Raw genomic sequence first — 19,803 nt, 5'->3', positions numbered from 1 at the left:
TCCTATTGGATAAAGTAGAACAGCTTATTCTGTGATATACAATTTACTGTAATGTGCTTGGTTCCTCATTTATATTAAGCAATGTCAGCATGATTCACTGGTCACAAGAATAGCCCAGACTGAGTCTTATGTCCAAATGCAGAACTAGGTGGGGTACACAGTCTGAAACAGCATCTTAAATCTTGTTCTTTATGGATATCTCCATATAATTCTTATATACTTATATACTCATAATAATTCATAATCTTGTCCATAACAGTCCCCCCTTTGGAGATAGCCAAAAAGTCTTTCCTTACATTTCCCGAGTCTATTGATCTGTCCTAATGCCGATGGTTACCTCACTCACATACGAGATAACCCATCCTTTGTGGATGAATCTCCCCACCCAACAGACTATGCATAGGAAGCCAGATCCTGACCGTATTCTCTAAACTGTCCTCATGGCTATTTTCCGCTGGCACACGTTATTCAGGAAGGGGGAACGTGGCAGTAGTCCTTTAATTGGCTAATATTTATCAGGGTTGGGTCCACTCAGAGTCTCATGCTCCTCAGTCCTTAGGCGGTGATGGTGGGACATCATCAAAGGTGGGATGCACAGTCGTCTTCTGGTCCACATGCTTAGATATCATCATCCTGGCACAAAGTATCGGGTAGAAGAGGGAAGACAGCCATCTCCTGGTCTCAGGTCCAACATCTCTTTGTAGTGATCTTCGTCCGAAAGAAAAAGAGTGAGAAGAGAGAGAGAGAAAGAGAGAGAGAAAGACTGAGAAGAGAGGAAGAGAGAGAAAAAGATTGAGAAAAGAGAGAGGAAAAGAGAGAGGAAAAGAGGAGAGAGAAAAAGAGGAATGAGAGAAAGAGAAAAGAGAAGAAATCTAGCTCTGGCTGGATCTGGAGGAGAAAACTCAAAAACGTGTATTAGGCAAATGTTTAAACAAACAACAAGCTTAGTTGAAGTATCTGGGGGTACTTCTAAACAGGATTTCATAGGGTCTCAACCTAATGGTCCCTGCTGGGGGGGTGTCTGACACTGAACAATGCAAGCGAAGACTCTCATGCCCTTGCCTTCTACACTGCCCCATCCTCCCAACCTTCCCTCTATTCTGTGGCTGGTATGGGGTGTGTAGAGTCAGTTCTGTGTCTAAGGCCTGCCATATCTTTGGCTGGCAGTGAAAGCAGGTCACTAGCCACTTTCTATGGTCTCCGGGAGCCCACAGCTGCACCCTATCTCAGTCCTCTTCTTCTTCTGAGACTTGCTCTTGTAGGGTCAGGACAATGTTTTCTCAAGACTTTCCATCTTTCCTTTCTTCTTCACATCGGGGTCATTCAAAAAGCTCAGATTGACTGACTGTTTCTCTGGTAAGTGGTCTTGGGGCTTCTTTGGCTGTTCTGTCAGTGAGGGCACTTCTTACTGCTTCCCTTGACTCCTCCAATGTAGGCCTCAACCCTGCTCACCACGACTCTGTCTGGCAATAGCAAAGCTTCCATCCGTTCTTCTATGGCCTCATGGCGGCGTACAGTTCCATTGGCAGTGATCAAGTCTCTTGTCCTCCACAGAGTAGATGCTGGCTGCCATCTTGCAGGCTTCAGCGAGAGCACATACATCTGCTTCTTCACAGACAGGCATGCGGGTAGCGACTGCTCTATCAGCACAGCGTCTTCTGCTACCAGCACCATACCCATGTGGAACCGTCTTCTTGATGCACATCTTGATCCATCCACAAAGGTGTTAAGTCAGGGTCCAAAGGTGTATCCGTCACGGTATCGAATCCAGAGTTTCAGCTATGCCAGAGTCGACTACCTCTTCCACCAAGGTGTCAGAGGTGGGACACTCCCCCCTTGGAAGAGGGAGAAGTTCAGCAGGATTAAGGACCCCACACCGAGAGATGGTGACTTTGTCAGGGAGCAGTGATGTCATACGGGCACTGATCTTCAACTGGTGCTTTAGGTAGGTGTTCAATCTGGCTGAGTAGTGTTCAAAGGGCTGCTGTCTTCCTCCATGGCAAACAGGTAGAATGACTTCTGGGCTGGAGATGACGTGATGATACTCTTCAAGTGACTGTGACTGTAACTCAGGTGACTGTGACTGTAACTCAGGAGTTACCAGCTGTAGTTGTTTGCATATGGGCTCTCGGAGACCTGATACAAAGGACTATACCTAGGTTTGTAAGAAAGAGCAATGAGTGTAACTTGGGGTCAGGAGAACACTGAATTTCTAAAAACTAAGATCCCCTAAAACCCCGGGGAAAGAGAAAAGAGCACAAGAGGGTTTGGAAACTACCAAGCAGCACCCCCTGACTACATATACACAACTAGGAAAAAGCAGTGGAGCGTATCTACTCTACCTCTCCTGTGCTGACGCTGTAACTGGGGGCCCTGCACTCTCCCTCATCCCAACGGTAGACCTGATGGTGGTCAGGGTCGGGCCTCCAGCGTATCCCTCTCTCCTGTCAGACCCTGCAAACTAAGACACAAAGGATTACCGGGTGCTGTCAACGAAAACTCTACAGGACGATGATATCTAAGCATGTGGACCAGAAGACGACTGTGCATCCCACCTTTGATGATGTCCCACCATTACCGCCTGAGGACTGAGGAGCTTGAGACTCTGAGAGAAACCAACCCTGATAAATATTAGCCCATTAGAGGACTACTGCCACGTTCCCCCTTCCTGAATAACGTGTGCCAGCGGAATATAGCCATGAGGACAGTCTAGAGGATACGGTCAGGATCTGGCTTCCTATGCATAGTCTGTTGGGTGGGGAGATTCATCCACAAGGGATGGGGTATCTCGTATGTGAGTGAGGTAACCATCGGCATTAGGACAGATCAATAGACTCGGGAAAAGTAAGGAAAGACTTTTTGGCTATCTCCAAAGGGGGGACTGTTATGGACAAGATTATGAATTATTATGAGTATATCATTGTTACATGGAGATATCCATAAAGAACAGGATTTAAGATGGTGTTTGAACTGTACCCCACATATCTCTTGGCATAAGACTCAGACAGACAGTCTGGGCTATTCTTGTGACCAGTGAATCATGCTGACATTGCTTAATATAAATGAGGAACCAAGCACATTACAGTAAATTGTATTTCACAGAATAAGCTGTTCTACTTTATCCAATAGGAGACGTGTTACGTATTCTTGGCACCTAGCCAATAAGATTATATATATCCGTACAATTTCCGTATTAAAAGTCAGTCTTACTTTCTATTCATATCTGAGCACGTCTCTGGTGTGTGTGAAAGAGTGGTTATGCATGCTACCGCGAGTGACTCCTAATTTGGACTGCAGACAGTTTAAGAGGGATACATGATTAGATTGCATCAACCTAAATTAAGGCCTTATCATGTTATTAGGTTGATTTCCAAGCAAAAGGTCACTGGTTTGAATCAAGGAGAAGCTATGAAGACAATTTCCCAAGAAAAGAGAAACCACATCATCCAGCTCATCGATAGCAGTCTCTCAGCCAAGAAAATTGCCAAACTGCATCATGTGAGGTCATGACAGTATAAAGAATACAAAAAAAAGTCCGTTCATCCATTCAAAAGCCAAGAGGTGGCATCCAGGAAAATATCGGGGTCAACAAGTCGCTCCTTATAAGGTCTATCAGTTCCGGAGACACCCGGCAGTGGAGGCGGCTCGTATGCTCCATAATAGTGAGATCACAGACGTCCATGTAAGAACCGAGCGACACAAGTCTGGACTGGTGGCCTGAAAAAAGGTGAAGAAGCCTCGACTTCAATATCATCATAAGAAGCATGGGCTCAAGTTTGCAAAAAAAGTACAAAAAGTGGAAGATTAGAAACAAGAGGAAAGTGACTAGACGGCTGTGTTGGATGCAAAGAGGTCTGGAAGAAACAGGGGAAAAAAGGGCCACCGGATCAAGAAATTGAAGGAACTGTTAAGTTTGGGGCAGAAAGCTTAATGATATGGGGTTGTTTCACAACCAAAGGCGTTGGATACTGGACCAGGATCGATGTTGGTCTCAGTGCTGAGCCATATGTGAGTATCCTACAAGACGAGTTACTTCATACACTCGAGTACTATGGGTATGAAAAGGACGACATAGTGTCCAGCAGGACAACGACCTGAAGCATACATCAAGTATGGTGAAGAAATGGTTCAATGACAATGAGGTATAGATCCTGGTTTGGTTCTCACAGTCCTCAGATCCCAACCCAATTAAACACTTGTGGGTAGCGTTGAAGACAAAGCTTTATACATACCCAAGAGAGCCGACCAGTATACACCAACATTGGGAACGTGTAGAAGAGACCCGGAATCAGATTTTGGTCGAGACATGCTTGAATCTAATTGACAGCCCAGAAGGATTCAGTCAGTGCTGAAAGCCAAATGTGGATTTACAAAATACTAAAAATTTATATTTAGATTTTTAGGAGCAAAACAGTAACAATGCAGTGACATGAGAAGAATCTGCATAACTAATCATATGCTAAATAGTTACAAGTCACATTTATGGATGAGATAGCCAAGATGATTGTTTACAAAATGAATGAAGTCTCATGCTCAAATATGTAGTGGATGGTGAGATATGGAGCCTGAAAGTCAAATGCTCAAAACATTGTTGCCCTTTTGCTTGTCACTGTATATGCAAAAGCCACATCAGGTGTCTGTAGACGTGTTAGTAGACACAAAATGACTGTTATTTTTTATTGTTTGCTATGAGATAATAAAGAAGATTTTTCCATGATGTGGTGACTGAGTGCTGTCATCTTCACTTCTACTACTTATAGCTGCAATGTTGTAGCCTGGTACCCCTGACTAAGCTATATGCGAAACGCACATCGGGATACTAAGCAGTGTATAATCACAAGGTCCACTGACAAGACGACATAAAAACAATCAACCATAGTAGGTTGAAAGGTGATGATTTTTCAAAACCCATTTATGTTGGCTCCCTGTTAGACCTGGTCTCCAGTTTTGTTTTAGCGGACAGGTCTACCCTATAGCTGGTGTTTTCCGCCTGGCAGCTTCTGAATCTGGACTAATGTTTTATTTAGTTATGGTCAGTCTTACTTTTTTGCAGGAATGCAATGAAAACAAAATTGAGGAAGTAGAATTCTGTCTAAAGAGTTTGTAGAACTTTGTAAGATATGTTGTCACCAAGGCGGATGATCTTAAAAACTCTAGTCCTGTCATAGACAAACATATCAAACAGTTTAAAATGAGAGAGAACAGAACAAGAAAATCTGAATTTTTAAAACGGTTATGTGTAGAGATGAGATAGCCCCCTGGCGTCCGAGTTCGGTTCGTCGAACGGAGGCCCCGTTCGACGAACCGTTCGCCGAACCACTCAAACCCCATTGAAAACAATAGGAGGCAAACACACAACACATAGAAAACACCTTCAAAGGTGTCCAAAAGGTGACAAACAACTGCCAAGACACCACAAACACATGGGAAAGTGACAAGGACACATACTCATGCGAAAACAAAAGAGCTGGACAAGGAAAAAGAGGAGGAGACACAGATATAGGCATGACACGCCCTTCTAAAATCATGTAAAACACAGCAAGTGGACTCCAACCAGAGTCTCCCTTTTTCCCAAAAATTGGGCCACACACACCACTTTAGTGGCATCACTTGTCCCCCAGTTGCAAACTTGACAGGTAGATTTTCATGAAGCACAATCCAAATCCACAAGCCTTTACTCTCCCCAGGATGACACCGGGGTAGGTAGCAAAGTCTTTGCTGAAGCATGACTTGTTCATCTTGGCTCATTTTTAAAAACACAGCAAGGGTTACTCCAAGCAGAGTCTCCCTTTTATCCAAAAATTGGGCCACACACACCCACCACTTCAGTGGCACCAGTTGTCCCCCAGTTGCAAACTTGACAGGTTGATTTGCATGAAGCACATTCCAAAATACACCAGCCTTTACTCTCCCCAGGATGACACAGGGGTAGTAAATTCCTTGTGGATCCATGACTTGTTCATTTTGATGAACGTTAGTCTGTCCACATTGTCACTGGACAGACGCGTGCGCTTATCTGTCACCACACACCCAGCAGCACTGAAGACACGTTCAGAGACAACGCTGGCAGCTGGACACGACAAGATCTCCAAGGCGTAACTGGAGAGCTCTGGCCATTTTTCAAGATTTGAAGCCCAAAATGAGCAAGGCTCCATTTGCAAAGTAATGCATCGATGTTCATTTAGAGATACTCCTGTATCATCCTCTACAGCCGTTGACTATGTGTCAGACTTGTTGTCTCTGGTGGCCTTGCAAAGGATGGTCTAAAAAAATTATGAAAAGATTCAATAAAATTGCTGTTACCAGCACCAGATACGGTGCTACTGGTACGGTTTGACTAATAATGATGAGACAGTCCCATGCTTGGCAAGTGACAACTGGGAGATTCACTCCGTGCACCACTGGTGTTTGGTGGAAAAGCCGAGCTAAGATTGAGTAACAGCTTTTGCTGATACTCCTGCATACGTGCGTCCCTTTCTATGGCTGGAATTATTTCACCAAATTTGGTCTTGAACCGGGGATCTAAGAGTGTGGTAACCCAGTAGTCAGCATTACTTCTATTTCGGACAATCCGAGGGTCATGTTGTAGGTAGTGCAGCCAGAAGGCGCTCATGTGTCTTGCGCATCCATGCGGACCAAGTCCTTGCTGTGTTTGTGGCGGCGAGGTGATAACCGTGCTTTCTTCCTCTGACATCTCCCCCCAACCTCGTTCAATTGAAATTTGACCAAGGTCTCCCTCATCTGCTGAGTCTTCCATGCCCATCGACAGTTCGTCCAACATTTCTTCCTGGTCTCCTGCACCTTCCTCAACATTTTGACTGCTACCATGCACCCTTGTTAATCCCTCTCCCCCACTGTCCCATGCCTGCCGCCTTGGTGATGATGAACGTCTGGACCTTGGTGATGTTGTTGTGTCTTGCGCATATGAATCCTCCTGTAGTTCCTCCCCTTCCTCTTGTCCCACCCCCTGACTCCGAATAGTGTTTAGCGTGTGCTCCAGCATGTAAATGACTGGAATTGTCATGCTAATCATGGCATTGTCAGCGCTAAACATATTCGTCACCATGTCGAAACTGTGCAGAAGGGTGTATAGGTCCTTGATCTGAGACCACTCCAGCAGCGTGATCTGCCCCACCTCTGCATCTCGTTGGCCCAGGCTATACGTCATAATGTATTACACAAGGGCTCATCGATGCTGCCACAGTCGCTGCAACATGTGGAGAGTCGAATTCCAGTGTGTCGGAACATCGCATTTCAGGCGATGAACCGGCAGGCCGAAAGACTTCTGGAGCAATGCAAGTCGGTCAGCTGTGCCGGTTGAATGGCGGAAGTGAGCAGAGAGTGACCATGCCCTGTGCAGAATCCCATCTAGGCCGGGATAGTGGGTTAAAAATTGCTGGACAACAAGGTCCAACACGTGAGCCATACAAGGCACGTGTGTCACCTCGCCCCGGCGTAGGGCCGCACCCAGGTTTGCAGCATTGTCGCACACGGCCTTCCCTGGCTGCAGGTTGAGTGGAGACAACCATTTACTAAACTCGCTCGCAAGAGCTGACCACAACTCCTCAGCTGTGTGACCCTTATTTCCAAGACATTTCAAGGTAAAGACCGCCTGATGCTGTTGAGCTCTGCTGCCAGTATAGTAAGGAGGTGTGTGTGATTCCTTGTGCGCAGTTACAACGCGGGTGGCCTGACCAGGCAGCCTTGGGGCGCAGGTGGAGGACCCAGACGAGGTTGAGGAGGCAGAAGCAGTGGAGGAACTTCGACATACAGAGGATTGACGCACAAGTCGTGGGGACGGCAAGACTTGTACAGCAGACCCTTCTCCATCTCGCACCATAGTTACCCAGTGCCCAGTCAGCGACATGTAACGCCCCTGTCCATGCTTACTGGTCCAAGTGTCGGTGGTGAAATGCACCCAGTCACACACAGAGTTTCTCAAGGAAGCGGTGATGTTGTGTGCGACATGCTGGTGTAGTGCAGGCACACCTTTCTTGGAGAAGTAGTGGTGACTGGGCATCTGGTACTGGGGCACTGTGACAGACATAATGTCTCAAAAATCCTCTGTGTCCACCAGGTGGAAAGGAAGCATTTCTGTAGCCAACAGCTTGCAGAGGGTGAAAGTCAACCTCTTAGCTTTGTCATGGCGCAGAGGAAATGGCCTTTTAATTATCCACATCTGAGGGACCGAGATCTGGCTGCTGTGTGGAGACGGTGTGGAGTAGGGTGTCCCTGGAAAACTGCTGGTCTGTGATGAAAGTGCAGGCGGAGACATGATATTGCCTTCATCCAAAGTTGGTGCTCTCGATGTCTGAGAGAGCTCTACAACAGCACCTGTTTCCCCTTCCAAAACAACTGATGATGACCTGCCAAGCAAACTGCCTGTTGCGGTGAAAGAGGTGGAAGGTCTGCGTAGAAAATCATGTGTGATAGCTGTCCCCACAGTCATAGAGGATAAAGAGCGTGCTGATGCAGTTGAAGGGGCAGACGGTGGTTGGCCCGCTCCGCTAGGCCGCATTGTAGCACAGTGAGCTTCCCACTGGGACTTATGCTTGTTATTCATGTGACGGTTCATGGACGAAGTGCTCAAACTACTGAGTTTTTGGCCTCTACTTACAGATTGCCGACAAAGCCTACAGATCACATGAGTTGGGTGATCCTTTGCGATGTCAAAAAAGGACCAGGCAATCCAACTATTAGAGCCCATGCGACCTGCAGAGCCACCCCGACTTGTGCTCAGAGGCAGAGTTGTGGCTGAGGATGCAGTTGTTGACATGCTGCCAGTACTCCGTCTTTGTCCAGGAAGGCGCAAGCTAACCTCGTCATCAGTCTCACCCTCCTCCACAACCTCTGCTGTCCTCCCCGAGTGCCTGACTGTGGGTTGACAGTAAGTGGGATCTAGAACTTCATCATCAACCGTTGTATTTGCACTCCCCTCGCCCTCAGACCTAACCTCTTCCTGCCCTGACTGAATAGTTAAGTTGTCATTCCAATCAGGTATCTGAGTCTCATCGTCATCAGTATGTTCCTCATTGTCTCCACCAAAAGGTGTTACAGTTTGTGAATGAGGGTCTACATTATGCTCAGAAACTTGGTCATCAGGGCCAGAATCAGACTTACAAAGCTTCTGGGCATCACTGCAGACCATTTCCTAGTCTGTACTTACTGTAGCTTGGGAGCAGACCTCTGATTCCCAGGCTATAGTGTGACTGAACAGCTCTGCAGACTCAGCCATCTCTGTTACACCATACTCTGCAGGGCAGGTGGATACTTGAGAGCTGGGAGAAAGCAAGAAAGCAATTGCGATTGGGGTGACAACTCAGAGGACTGTTGTTTTTTGGATGTTGAAGTTGAGGTGGGGGAGAGGACACTTGTTGGAGAACTTGCGATCCATTCAAGCATGTTCTTTTTTGTGCATCATCTGCCTTTGTTACAGTAGTTCTGTTGCATAAAAAAGGGAGCACATCACATTGTCCACGGAAAGTAGTAGACATCTTACTTTTGCTTGAAGATGGACTTTCTTCAGCAGATGTTAATGTAGCTTTACCACCTCCCCCACGGACACAAACTTTTTTTCCCTTTCGAATACGCCTGTTCCCCTTTCCACCAACATCTGTCCTTTTGCCACTCATTTGGTTTCTGACCAGATTGGACACTTAAAATGTCGTAGCAAAAATGGAGAGGTGGTGTACAATACAGAGGTGGTGTAGATTGCAGAGGTAGTCTAGCTTTATTGACAGCTGCAGAACAGACACTGACTATCCCTGACAATGCAACTATGGCCCTAAAACTGGCAGCACTGTTTGCTATAAAAATAGCGTAGCAAAAATGGGCAGGAGGGTAGAATGCAGAGGTGGTGGACCTTGCTTGGCACCGGTGGGACACAAAGTTAGTATGGCAGACACTTTTTGGATGCCACAAAGTGTCAGCACTGTTTGCTATAAAAATAGCGTAGCAAAAATGGCCAGGAGGGTAGAATGCAGAGGTGGTGGTCCTTGCTTGGCACCAGTGGGACACTAAGTTAGTATAGCAGACACTTTTTGGGTGCCACTAAGTGTCAGCACTGTTTGCTATAAAAATAGCGTAGCAAAAATGGGCAGGAGGGTAGAATGCACAGGTGCTGTAGATAGCAGGACAGCAAAGGAAGCCTCAGTTTCTATCCCTGCCAATGAAAAAATGCAGCAAGGAATTGCCAGAGCTGATGTAGCCAGATGCTGTTATCTAAAGCCCTGAACAGCGTTTGCACGGACCAGCCTAGCAACAATGCCTATGAACGGCTGTAATGCAGCCCTGAATAGGGCTTAAATTACAAGGAGTCCCTAAGACTCAAAGGGCTGTGTAGATTGCACTATATGTCTACAGCGCACACAGCAGCGGCAGCAGCGGGAGCGGTGACTGTCGCCCACCCACAGCAGAGAGATAATGACAGCGACGGGGAAGATGGCCGGATCTTAAAGAGCAAAGACATGTGACATGCAGAGCCGATGACACAAGCTCTTGCTTGTCTGGCAAAAATCCACTTTGCACTGTGTGTCTCTGTGATTGGCTGACAGCCTGGCCCGTCCCACTGTACGCGCAGTTAGGGAAAAAAAAAATGGCGATTGGCATTCTTTCAGCACTCAGAAGCAGCACTGATCTAAACCCCGTCCCCACCGCACACTATACGCTGAATTTTGATAATAGCGTGATTCACAGTGACTCACACTATTACAGTGAGAAGCCAGCTACTAACTAGCGAGGCTTTTTGTTGATCGAACCGTTCTCAAACGTAACTCGAACTACCGAACTTTTACCAAATCGCTCGAGTTCGTCGAACGACTCGAACACCCCCAAAATCACTCGAACATGAAATTGGCGAACCTCAAACATCAAACATCGCTCATCTCTAGTTATGTGTGACTTTTTTTCTTAGGGGGCTAAGAACTTACAACCAGCTAGTACTTACTCTTCCTGGTGCCATTCGGCTGGCTCAAAGTGGTCAAGGATCACGTCTTTCAGCAATTTTGCGGATTGATTTGACCTCGCATCAACAGAGCATCTCTATTTCTTCCTCTTCCATCTTGTTCTGTCAGCCAATTAGGCAGCAGGGAGCCGCCTGTCAATCAGCATATCGGCTTTCACAACGCTGAATTTCTGTATGAATTCTATGCCTTCGCTCACTTGAGGTTTGTTTATGCATTTTTACATGTTTTTTGCCTCAGTAAAGTTGGTTGAAAGACAGGAAGCAAAAGAAACAGGAAGCTGACCAAAGAAAATTAATGGTCCGCCCTCTACATATTGTAAACAGTTGCAGACTGAAAAAAAGCCAAAAATGTACTAGGGAAAATATGGCACTGCATTACTGCAAAAGAGAGATATTTAGTTTATGTATTGGCCAATGCCTGTAAGCCCGGACACCAAACGGCAAGGTAATCTCTGTATTCCGGGAATCTAACTTAAATGCCACTATCTAGGTTAAAAACATCCATATCTGGGAAAAATGCCACTATTTGGACTGCAAACCTCCATGTATGGGCAGCTAGGCTCCTGCTACAATGGTTATGAACAGCCAGGTCTTAGGGCGGAGTGCCCAGTCAGAAAAAGACTCACTAGAAATATCAAAAAACTGACCCGCACATCCAACAAATGTGAACAGGTGCGAACTGAAAAAACATAGTAACTATAAATGCAAACAGTTGCACACTGAAAAAAGCCAAAAATGTACTAGGGAAAATATGGTACTGCATTACTGCAAAAGAGAGATATTTAGTTTATGTATTGGCCAATGCATGTAAGCCCGGAACCAAACGGCAAGGTAATCTCTGTATTCCGGGAACCTAACTTAAATGCCACTATCTAGGTTAAAAACATCCATATCTGGGAAAAATGCCACTATTTGAACTGCAAACCTCCATGTATGGGCTGCTAGGCTCCTGCTACAATGGTTATGAACAGCCAGGTCTTAGGGCGGAGTGCTCAGTCAGAAAGAGACTCACTAGAGTGTTTGCATTTATAAATGAGTACAAAATACCTCTCATTTGATCATATTATCCTATAAACTCATGTTACAATTAGCACACAAATAAATTCTCAGAAGTATTCGGCTACAATATTTAATACTTTTATTAGCAAAAAATGAACATACAAAATATGGACATAGACAATTTAAAATACAAATACAGTACTGCTAAGTACCAGAAGGTGGCAGGTTAGTCAACCAAAATTATATACAAGACCATTCATACCATCAATATGGCATCAGGAATTACATTTATTTATTAATGTTATCTAGTAAATAGAGTTGTAGGGTCATGTTCACAATTTGCAGTTGCAACTCAGCAGTTATAGCTACCCTTGGACTAAATGTGATCCAATGGGGTCACTATGTTATAAATATATACTCACATATAAGATGAAAATCTATTAGAGCACGTATAAATTGTAGATGGAATATAACACCCCATTTGGTGTATAGTATAAATACACACACAGTGCAGATTTGAAACATACAATGCTACTCCCATTACCATATAGGTGTAATTATAAGAATTTAGCAAAATGCATAAAGACAGCAATTGCAACTTACACGGAGAGTAATCCCACCACGTCTGGTCACCTCAACATATGTTTCAACAATGATATCTTCATCAGGAGGTAGCTGAAGATGAAGATATCATTGTTGAAACATATGTTGAGATGACCAGACGTGGTGGGATTACTCTCCGTGTAAGTTGCAATTGCTGTCTTTATGCATTTTGCTAAATTCTTATAATTACACCTATATGGTAATGGAAGTAGCATTGTATGTTTCAAATCTGCACTGTGTGTGTATTTATACTATACACCAAATGGGGTGTTATATTCCATCTACAATTTATACGTGCGCTAATAGATTTTCATCTTATATGTGAGTATATATTTATAACATAGTGACCCCATTGGATCACATTTAGTCCAAGGGTAGCTATAACTGCTGGGTTGCAACTGCAAATTGTGAACATGACCCTACAACTCTATTTACTAGATAACATTAATAAATAAATCATTCCTGATGCCATATTGATGGTATGAATGGTCTTGTATATAATTTTGGTTGACTAACCTGCCACCTTCTGGTACTTAGCAGTACTGTATTTGTATTTTAAATTGTCTATGTCCATATTTTGTATGTTCATTTTTTGCTAATAAAAGTATTAAATATTTTAGCCGAATACTTCTGAGAATTTATTTGTGTGCTAATTGTTTGCATTTATAGTTACTATGTTTTTTCAGGTAGCACCAGTTCACATTTGTTGGATGTGCGGCTCAGTTTTTTGATATCTCTACATATTGTAGACTTGCACCCTTTAGTGCCTTTCATGTGGCACTAGAGGATGTTTATAGCCATGTCCTCCCTATTTTTGATAACAAGCCAAGGTAAAGCAGACAGCTTGGGGCTGATATCAGGCTGGGAAGGCCCATGGTTATTTGGCTACTCCCATCATTAAAATAGCAGCCCGCAGCCGCCTCAGAAGTAGTGCATCCATTAGATGTTCCAATTTTGGCACTTTGCCTGGCTGTTACTAATTGCCCTGGTGCAGTGGCAATCGGGGTAATATTTTTGGGGGGTTGATGCCAGCTGTGAATTGTCAGCTGGCATCAAGCCCAGGGGTTAGTAATGTAGAAGCATCTATCAGACACCTCCATTAATAACCCAGTAAGTAATTAAAGGAAACAATAGAAAAAAATATTTTCTTTAAAAAAAAAAAACAAAAAACACTTCGTGACTCTTGCCCACGTTCACTAATATATACAGCCATGGCGCTCCGAGGTAGTCCACCGAATCCAACATGGTCCACAAATGGAAACCTGAAAGACATTAAAAGAGAGAGGTAGATAAATAAAAACAACAGACTGTCCCTTGTTCATCAATTTATTATTAAAAAAAATTCCGATAGCTCGAACGTAGTCCATGGTGCTCCCACAACAGCCGCCGAATCTGTGATGAGTGGTGATGATGTAAGTAAGGTTACCGCTCATCACCTATTTCACTGAATAACACAGAGGGCAGCATGAGACACGTAGTGTCTCACAAGTGGTAATGACATCAGTAACTGAGTAATATCACCACTCGTGAGACACTACGGGTCTTGCGCTGCCCTCTGTGTGACCCGGTGGGAGCAATGATGAGTGGTAATGTTAATGACGTCATCACCGCTCGTCACAGCCACCAGGTATCGCAGAGTGCAGCCTAAGGTGGAGTGACTTATGAAGCGTTATTCTCAGAGCAAGGCCCCATAGGTTGTAATACAGAATAAGTGGATGTTGTGGGAACGCCATGGACTATGTCAGAATTGCCGGGATTTTTTTATTTAATAATAAATTGTTGAACAAGTCACAGTGTCTTGTTTTTATTTCTGTACCCCTCTCGTTTATGTCTTTTAGGTTCCCATTTATGGTCTATGTCGGATTCAGGGGACTACTTTAGATCTGCATAGCTTTTATTTTATTTTTTAATATATTGGTGAACCAGGGCAAGAGTCGAGGAGTGTTATTTTTTTGTTTGTTTTTTTAAAATAAAATACTTTTGTGCGCCTTTTGCTCTTTTTACTTATTGGGTTAGTAATGGGGGTGTCTGATAGACGCCTCTCCATTACTAACCCCTGGGCTTGATGCCAGCTGACAATTCACAGCTAGTATCAACCCCCCAAAATTTCACCCCGATTGCCATTGCACTAGGGCAATTAGTAAGAGCCGGGCAAAGTGCCAGAATTGGAGCACCTAATGGATGTGCCACTGCTGGGGTGGCTGGCGGCTGCTATTTTTAGGCTGGTAAGGACCAAATAACCAGCCTGATAGTACCAGCCCCCAACTGTCTGCTTTATCTTGGCTGGTTATCAAAAGTAGGGGGGACCCCATGCCATTTATTTTTAAATGATCTATTTATTAGGCTAAACAAGGCTCATCACTACTGTCTATAGTTTATTTCATATGTATGTGTGTGTTATAATACTTCTCAGAACATGAGGCTCTGTAGACAACCGGCAGGGAAGTTTCTTCGTGTTTCTACATAGTCTGATACAGAGATCCCTGGGGCGATTCTCCTGCACAGCGTCACTCCTGGCTGTCTGCTGCTCTATGTGATGGTAGATGTGTCATAGGTTCCTGTACAGCGGTGGGGGGAAGTTTTAGTATAAACTTAATAAAAAACAGGAACATTTTACATAAATCAAGAAACATAAAAGGAAGCACAGGGTATCAGCTGCAGTAAACAGTACAACAGGCTCGACTCTGGACATCGCAGAATTAGGCAGCTTTGTATATATGTGCAGCTGATATAAGGACAGGTGAGGGGTCCTGTAGCACAACTCTTTGGGGGCCTGGGATCTGTATAAGGGCTATGTTAGGGGGTTTGATCTGTGATATATATTTCTTTATGGGATCTGAAGGTGGTCATATACATATATATATATATATACTGTATGCTACTTATGTGTCGCTCAGGCCAGGGTTCTGGGGTACTCTGGCCTGGGCGGTGTATAACTGGGAGAATGTCACTTGGTGGCCATTGCCCGGTCCTGTGCCCTGGGTGCTTTTTAAAAGGGGTATATTTACAGGGGAATTAAATTAAAGTTTATATGTGATGCCACTTGCGGGTTGCGGCTATGGGGATGGAGCCACTGCTGCACAGTTCTCACTACTGGGGCTGGTGTTAGTGGCAGCCTGGATGTTGGGCCCTCCGCAAGCAGGGCCAGGCCCCAGAGGATAGGTGATGTAGATAGGTGTTGAAAGAAGGTAGGCCACACAAGGGGTTGCAGTGTAACTGGTTCCTTTACTCACAGCAAGATGTAAACTGGTCACCAGAAAAAGGTCTTACCGCAGGTCCCCTTAGTCTCAGTGCTGGTTTAGTGACCTGGTGGCTTCTTTCCCCTGCACCTATCTTTGGTTGGTAGGTCCCCGTGGCTTGGAGCAGATGGGGGTCCCCTCCTGGTAGTCTCTTAATGGCAGTCAGTATGACGGTAGCATGAACCCTGTGGGGTCGGAGTCTCTGGTCCTGTTCCCAGGGTCTCCCGTTACTACTGATACCCGAACTTCAAGGTCAGTGAGGTCCTTGATGGTTCCCTCACTGTGCAGATTTTATCAGGTCTGCTTAGAGCATTTCATTTTCCTGACCTAGGATTATGTACCCTGACGGTGCTATGGTTCAGGGAGCACTCCACCGTACTCCACCAGCAACCACACGCTAGGTCCCTGTCACACTCCTGTCAGTGCGTCCGCTCACTTCCTCTCTCTGTCACCGACTCCTGCAGACTGACTGTCTGACTGTCTCTCCCTTCCACCTGGTCGTCTAGTGGACTGGATCGGCTCCACCTCTAAGTGGCCATCCATTGGTCCAACCTCTGCTGGTACCAGTCTATGGGGAATTTGAGGAAAAACAGGAATTAAATGGAATGTTTTTGTTGTTACCGGGACTGGTCTTCTGGGTCCCTGGGGGTAGGCCCTGCATCCTGGTGTTGATGCAGTACCTTGTAGCTCTCTAATGGCTTCAGGGGCACTACACTTACAATTCCAATCTCTAAAATTTGGGTGGTGTCTTGTGTAAAACGTAAAACTAAAAGCTCCAATCTTGTTTGGCATTTTACAGCTACAATATAATTTACTTTTTTGTAATTTTTCACTGCAAAACTAGAGGAAATCATTAACATGTAGACAAGATATTATTACTGTTTGTATTATAGGTTGTACAGAGTGTAATTACCATGGATGCACCCCACATAGTCCTCCATACAGAATAATGAGCCCCACATAGCCCTCCATACAGAATAATGGACCCCACATAGCCCTCCATACAGAATAATGGGCCCCACATAGTCCTCCATACAGAATAATGGGCCGTACATAGCCCTCCATACAGAATAATGGGCCCCACATAGCCCTCCATACAGAATAATGGGCCCCACATAGCCCCCCATACAGAATAATGGGCCCCACATAGCCCTCCATACAGAATAATGGGCCCCACATAGCCCTCCATACAGAATAATGGGTCCCACATAGCCCTCCATACAGAATAATGAGCCCCACATAGCCCTCCATACAGAATAATGGGCCCCACAAAGCCCCCCATACAGAATAATGGGCCCCACATAGCCCTCCATACAGAATAATGGGCCCCACATAGCCCTCCATACAGAATAATGAGCCCCACATAGTCCTCCATACAGAATAATGGAACCCACATAGCCCTCCATACAGAATAATGGGCCCCACATAGCCCTCCATACAGAATAATGGACCCCACATAGCCCTCCATACAGAATAATGGCCCCACATAGCCCTCCATACAGAATAATGGGCTCCACATAGTCCTCCATACAGAATAATGGGCCCCACATAGCCCTCCATACAGAATAATGGGCCCCACATAGCCCTCCATACAGAATAATGGGCCCCGCATAGCCCTCCATACAGAATAATGACCCCACATAGTCCTCCATACAGAATAATGGGCCCCACATAGCCCTCCATACAGAATAATGGGCCCCACATAGTCCTTAATACAGAATAATGGCCCCGCATAGTCCTCCATACAGAATAATGGCCCCACATAGCCCTCCATACAGAATAATGGGCTCCACGTAGCCCTCCATACAGAATAATGGGTCCCACATAGCCCTCCATACAGAATAATGAGCCCCACATAGCCCTCCATACAGAATAATGGGCCCCACAAAGCCCCCCATACAGAATAATGGGCCCCACATAGCCCTCCATACAGAATAATGGGCCCCACATAGCCCTCCATACAGAATAATGAGCCCCACATAGTCCTCCATACAGAATAATGGGCCCCACATAGCCCTCCATACAGAATAATGGGCCCCACATAGTCCTTAATACAGAATAATGGCCCCGCATAGCCCTCCATACAGAATAATGGCCCCACATAGCCCTCCATACAGAATAATGGGCTCCACGTAGCCCTCCATACAGAATAATGGGCTCCACATAGCCCTCCATACAGAATAATAGGTCCCACATAGCCCTCCATACAGAATAATGGGCCGCACATAGTCCTTTATACAGAATAATGGGCACCTGGCATTGAGGGCCAAATAAAATCAGCCTGTGTGCCAGATATGGTTCACGGGCCAGAGTTTGACATATGTACACTACAGGGAGCACACAGCTCCTCCTAGTGGTGACTGCATGCAGTCAGAATTCCACCTATTTACGGCTTTTCCTTTTTAGTCTTCAGAGTATGGAACGTTCCTTGATCTGGGTGATTTCCTGTTCTCTGGCTGTTTCTGGGATCATAGGACAGACAGGTAAGATTTACATCTCTACATATAATTATAAAAAGCCAAAAATCGACTTTTCTGTAGAGCCACTCATGGTGGTGCTGGACATCCACAATGGTCCGCCATCCCCAGTAGTCCTCAGCTTCATGCAAGCCTTACGTCACCAAGCACAAGCACCATGTGTTGGATGTAGTAGTGTATAGCAGCCATTACTGGACTTTTTGTTTTTTTTTCTTGCAGACATGAATGAAGACGTGTTCACATTCAGCCAATCCTCAAGTGACTCCTACGTTCGCCTCTATCTGTCAAGATCCAGTCCATTTTTTGAACTTACTCTCTGTCTGAGATTCCGAGCAGTTCTTAAAGCAGAAGCGACCATTTTTTCATTGGCCACTAAGCACGATTCCAACGCCTTTCGAGTTATGATATTTCCTAAATCGACTAAACAAGTAACAGTGACTGTGACCGAGGACCTTCGCTACAGACTAAAAGTGGCAAATTTCGATGAATGGACCGGCATGTGTGTAGGGTGGAGTTCGAAAACTGGAGAGGCCCCATTATGGGTCAATGAGGAAACGTATGAAGGATACTTGGAGACAAATCCCATTCTTGATACCCCTTATATTGTCCTAGGTCAGGAGCAGGATACTTATGGAGGGGGGTATGACGAATCGCAGTGCTTTCTGGGCGACATTGCCGATGTCAATATGTGGAATAGACTTCTATCCAATGGGGAAGTTATAGACTTTCTTTCACACGATAACATAACGGGCGAGGTGATGTCCTGGAGGGCCCTAACTTTTAATATTGCAGGAAACGTCACTATAAATACTGCCCCCTGTGAGCCCATTAATTCTACAAAAACTCCAGATTGAAAGCTAGATGCAATAATGTGCAGAATGTTTTAGGCAAAAATGCTGCAAAATAAGAAGCTTTCAAAAAATATTAGAATTTAATATATCATTCAATATCAATTAAGAAAATGTGAAGTGACCGCCCGTTAGCTTTATCATTTCTCCTCGGTCACTTGTACATAGTTTTTGAAGGATCTTGGAAAGACATTGTTCCAAACATCTTGGAGAACTGACCCCAGATCTTCTGTGGTTGAGGCTTGTACAAATCCTTCATGTGATCCCAAATAGATGGGATGATGTGAGATCAGGGCTCCGCGGGGGTCTTTGTCACAAGAGTGTCACGGCCTGATGGGATCTCGGGGGGATGTAGGATCAAAAGGTCACAGTGTGTTGATGATCACATATCCTTTTTAGTACCCGCTCGTTGTTTACCCTGAGTTGGACTGTATTTAATTTATTAAGGAGATAAGGTCCATTTCTATCCTGCAGTGATCTAACAGGTAGTTGTAATCTCAGCTGCAGCCACTCCCTTCTGCTATAAGTTTCCATATCTCACTCATTCCTATGCTGGCTATAGCTCATACCTATGCTGTCCACTTGAAAGGAGTCAGCCTTTGGAGAAAGGTTAGGTGTCACTTCAGTTGCAGCTGAGACGTTCCTACTGGAGTGGTATTTGTTGTGTATATGTG

General features: G+C 45.1%; 1 protein-coding gene across 1 annotated transcript; it reads left to right on the top strand.

Annotated features, from left to right (window-relative positions):
• The first annotated feature begins 13,776 nt into the window (after positions 1 to 13,776).
• LOC142257617 (serum amyloid P-component-like) lies at positions 13,777 to 19,227 on the top strand. Its single transcript, XM_075329754.1, has 3 exons — positions 13,777 to 13,850; positions 18,211 to 18,287; positions 18,501 to 19,227. Exons 1-3 carry the CDS (start codon positions 13,777 to 13,779, stop codon positions 19,133 to 19,135), a joined length of 786 nt encoding a protein of 261 aa, XP_075185869.1. The 3' UTR covers positions 19,136 to 19,227.
• The last annotated feature ends 576 nt before the right edge of the window (positions 19,228 to 19,803 follow it).

Source organism: Anomaloglossus baeobatrachus, chromosome 12 (genome assembly GCF_048569485.1).
Source record: "Anomaloglossus baeobatrachus isolate aAnoBae1 chromosome 12, aAnoBae1.hap1, whole genome shotgun sequence".
Lineage (NCBI taxonomy): Eukaryota > Metazoa > Chordata > Amphibia > Anura > Aromobatidae > Anomaloglossus > Anomaloglossus baeobatrachus.
This window is presented reverse-complemented; position numbering and strand designations above follow the sequence as displayed.